The sequence below is a fragment of the Helianthus annuus genome, chromosome 3, assembly GCF_002127325.2.
Source record: "Helianthus annuus cultivar XRQ/B chromosome 3, HanXRQr2.0-SUNRISE, whole genome shotgun sequence".
In the NCBI taxonomy this organism is placed as follows: Eukaryota; Viridiplantae; Streptophyta; class Magnoliopsida; order Asterales; family Asteraceae; genus Helianthus; species Helianthus annuus.
In genome coordinates this window covers 160371947-160374701 of record NC_035435.2, presented here as the reverse complement: position 1 = coordinate 160374701, position 2755 = coordinate 160371947, and the positions used below count along the sequence as shown (strand labels likewise).

Here is a 2755-nt window from a genome sequence, read left to right as displayed (position 1 = left end):
CCTCCACACCTCATATTCTAACTACGTGATCCAAACTTCGAAGTATGCGCACGTGTTTGCAAATTTCTTAATCGTTTCGTTACAGAATTAGGTTATTATTATATGTAATTACGCCTAGGTAACTCAAAAGTATCATTTATATATAACCAAAACAAATCCAAAGACAAAAACAAAAGTTCCGCAACTTATGGAGTTGCACTCTGCAAAAACACATGTATGTTTTATTAGTCTAACACGTTATTTCTAACTTCTAAGGTATTATTATTTAATGCAAAAAATAAACGGATTGCTAACAGTGACGGATCTAATAACTTTTTTTACTGGGTTTTTGTTAGATTCTCACTATTTTTTTCCAAATCATACGAGATTCTCACAAATTTTTTCCATTTTTTCTTAACCAAATGGGTTCCCGGAAAATCACAAAAGTGGCATAGATCCGCCCCTGATTATTAAAAACAAAAATTAAACATTTTATTTTTTAGTTTTGAATATTCTCATCTGGATGATCCAGCAGATTCAGATACTCATCATAGAGCTTCTCAAGCATCAAACTTTCTTCATCTTTTGACATAACTAAATCACAACCGTCCATTAAAAAACCATCGTCTAGCTGACCGTCGATCATGCTCGTATCTTCCATCTCAAACAAAGGCAACAAAAAGTCAAAGTCCGCATCTTCAAAGTCAAACGCACAACTCGAACATGCACCACCATCCTCAAAAACATCATTCTTGCTTGTTGATAAAGTTGATGATGAAGAAGAAGACCCAGAGTCAACAAGTTTGACTTCCGTTGACTTTTGTTGACTTTCGGTTTCAGCTTTCTGATCGTCCAACATTTTCTTCTTTTTTATTTTTTTGTTTTTTATTTTTTTTGTTGTTTGGTTGCCAGTGTTTTCAAGGGTTTTCCGGAGGTGAGCGTTCCAGTGATTCTTGATTTCATTGTCTGTTCGTCCAGAGAGTTCGGTGGCGATGAGTGACCACCGGCTGCCGTGTAGAGCATGCAACCGGATAATGACGTCATTCTCGTCGGAGGTGAAGTTTCCTCTCTTGATACCCGGCCGAAGATAGTTCATCCATCTCAACCTGCAACTCTTCCCGCATCTAAGCAGACCTATGCCCATATAAACAGTAATTAGTTACAAAGACATCGGTGCTGTAACGATATTGTACCGGCACAGTACTGAGACGATATCGACCGAACAACATCAATACCAGGAAATTATAATTCATTTTATGGTTTATGGTTCCCTATATTTACCTTTTGGTATTTTCAATGATACCATATTTAGTTTGTAGTTTTACTTTTTACTCATTTCGGTTACAGTATTTTCGGTAACCAATACAGATAGAACAACACAACATCTGTATTTATATTGTTATTCGTTTTTATGGTTTTCGGTTTCGTTATTTTACCGAACGACAGTTTCGGTAGGATACTGAGTTTGTGTTTTTACTTGTTTTTCAGTTTCAGTATTTTCGGTACTAGTGAATAATGAACCAACAATACAAATGGGACACCATTAGTACATACCGATACCATAGGGTCTGCGTAGTAATGTTATGACCCTGAGATTTATAGGCGTAGTTTTTAAAAGACTTAGTTTTGCTATTCAAAAAGTGGTAGCGGCAGCTTGTTGCCCGTTTACCAACTATATTGATGTAAATTCATAACACGAAAAATTGAGTTGGAATAAGGTAAAAGGTTAAGTAATGTACCAGCTTTGGATGGTAATGCTCGCCATTGACCTTCACCATGAGTTTGAATGTGATCGATGAGGAGTTTGTCTTCGTCGGCCGACCAAGCGCCTCGGTGTAAACCGACCTTAGAACAGCACGGAGCTCTTCCCATTTCCGGCGTCGGGTGGTGGTGGCGGCTTAGATGAGGGAGGAGACAGTTGAGTGGGTTGCCGTTTGTTGTGATATCAAGACACCACGACTCCTTCATGGCCTTTTTAATACCTTTTCTGAATGAATACTAGCACGTTTTTATTGTTTCTATGATATTGAATCACCGATTAGTAATCAAAATATTATATTATAGTAATAGTAGTAGAGGTTGGGTTTCGCTACAAAGTCCATTTTTCCTATAAAGTGTACAAAGTCTTAAAATACCATAATTTCAGTCATAAAACACACTCAAAACCTACAAATAACATAGTGAGAATCACTAAAACACAGTATCCACACCCTAACATTCCTTAAAAACTTCAAACACACCATCGTACAACTATGAATATAAAACACAATATGATAATCAACATAAAACACACTAATGTTAGTCATTCGATAATCAAAGTCTTATTATTCAAAACACAACACAAAACCCACAAATATGGTGTTTTAGTAACATCCACTATGTTATTTGTGGGTTTTGAGTGTGTTTTATGGTTGACATTATTATGTTTTATCACTTTGTAGGAAAAATAGACTTTGTAGCCAACTTCCACCCTAATAGTATAATATTATTTTTTGGTCAATGTAAACAGTATTTTGTTGGCCACATATTATTGATCGATTACTGTTGTAATCCTTGTAATTTAGCCAAACTTGTGGTTGCATTTTCTTCTCGGTAATGAGAGGTATTTGTATATTATTTTTTTTAAATAAAGGGCATTTCAGTCTTTTTGTTTTATTTTTCTTTTTTACCCGTAAAGACCATTTTTTTTAACTTACTAAACAGCTTGATACCTCGATGTAGAGGATTAAATGAATCAAACTGTTTACAGGCTATCTGAGAATGGTATATTTAAAGC

The 2755-nt window shown here is 35.5% G+C and overlaps 1 protein-coding gene across 1 annotated transcript; it reads right to left on the bottom strand.

Moving 5' to 3' along the window:
* Positions 1-367: 367 nt before the first annotated feature.
* On the bottom strand, positions 368-1979 carry LOC110930217 (transcription repressor MYB6). The gene is made up of 2 exons (XM_022173466.2): positions 1719-1979; positions 368-1113 (listed from the first exon to the last, which is right to left on the bottom strand). The coding sequence occupies exons 1-2, from the start codon at positions 1945-1947 to the stop codon at positions 479-481; spliced, it is 864 nt and encodes a 287-aa protein (XP_022029158.1). The 5' UTR covers positions 1948-1979; the 3' UTR covers positions 368-478.
* Between the last annotated feature and the right edge of the window lie 776 nt (positions 1980-2755).

Bases quoted from the DNA above. Each gene is read 5' to 3' on its own strand.
- LOC110930217 (XM_022173466.2), bottom strand. From the start codon at position 1,947: ATGAAGGAGTCGTGGTGTCTTGATATCACAACAAACGGCAACCCACTC. The intron at 1,114-1,718 runs GTACATTACTTA...ATATGGGCATAG, and splicing joins AGCATTACCATCCAAAGCTG to GTCTGCTTAGATGCGGGAAG.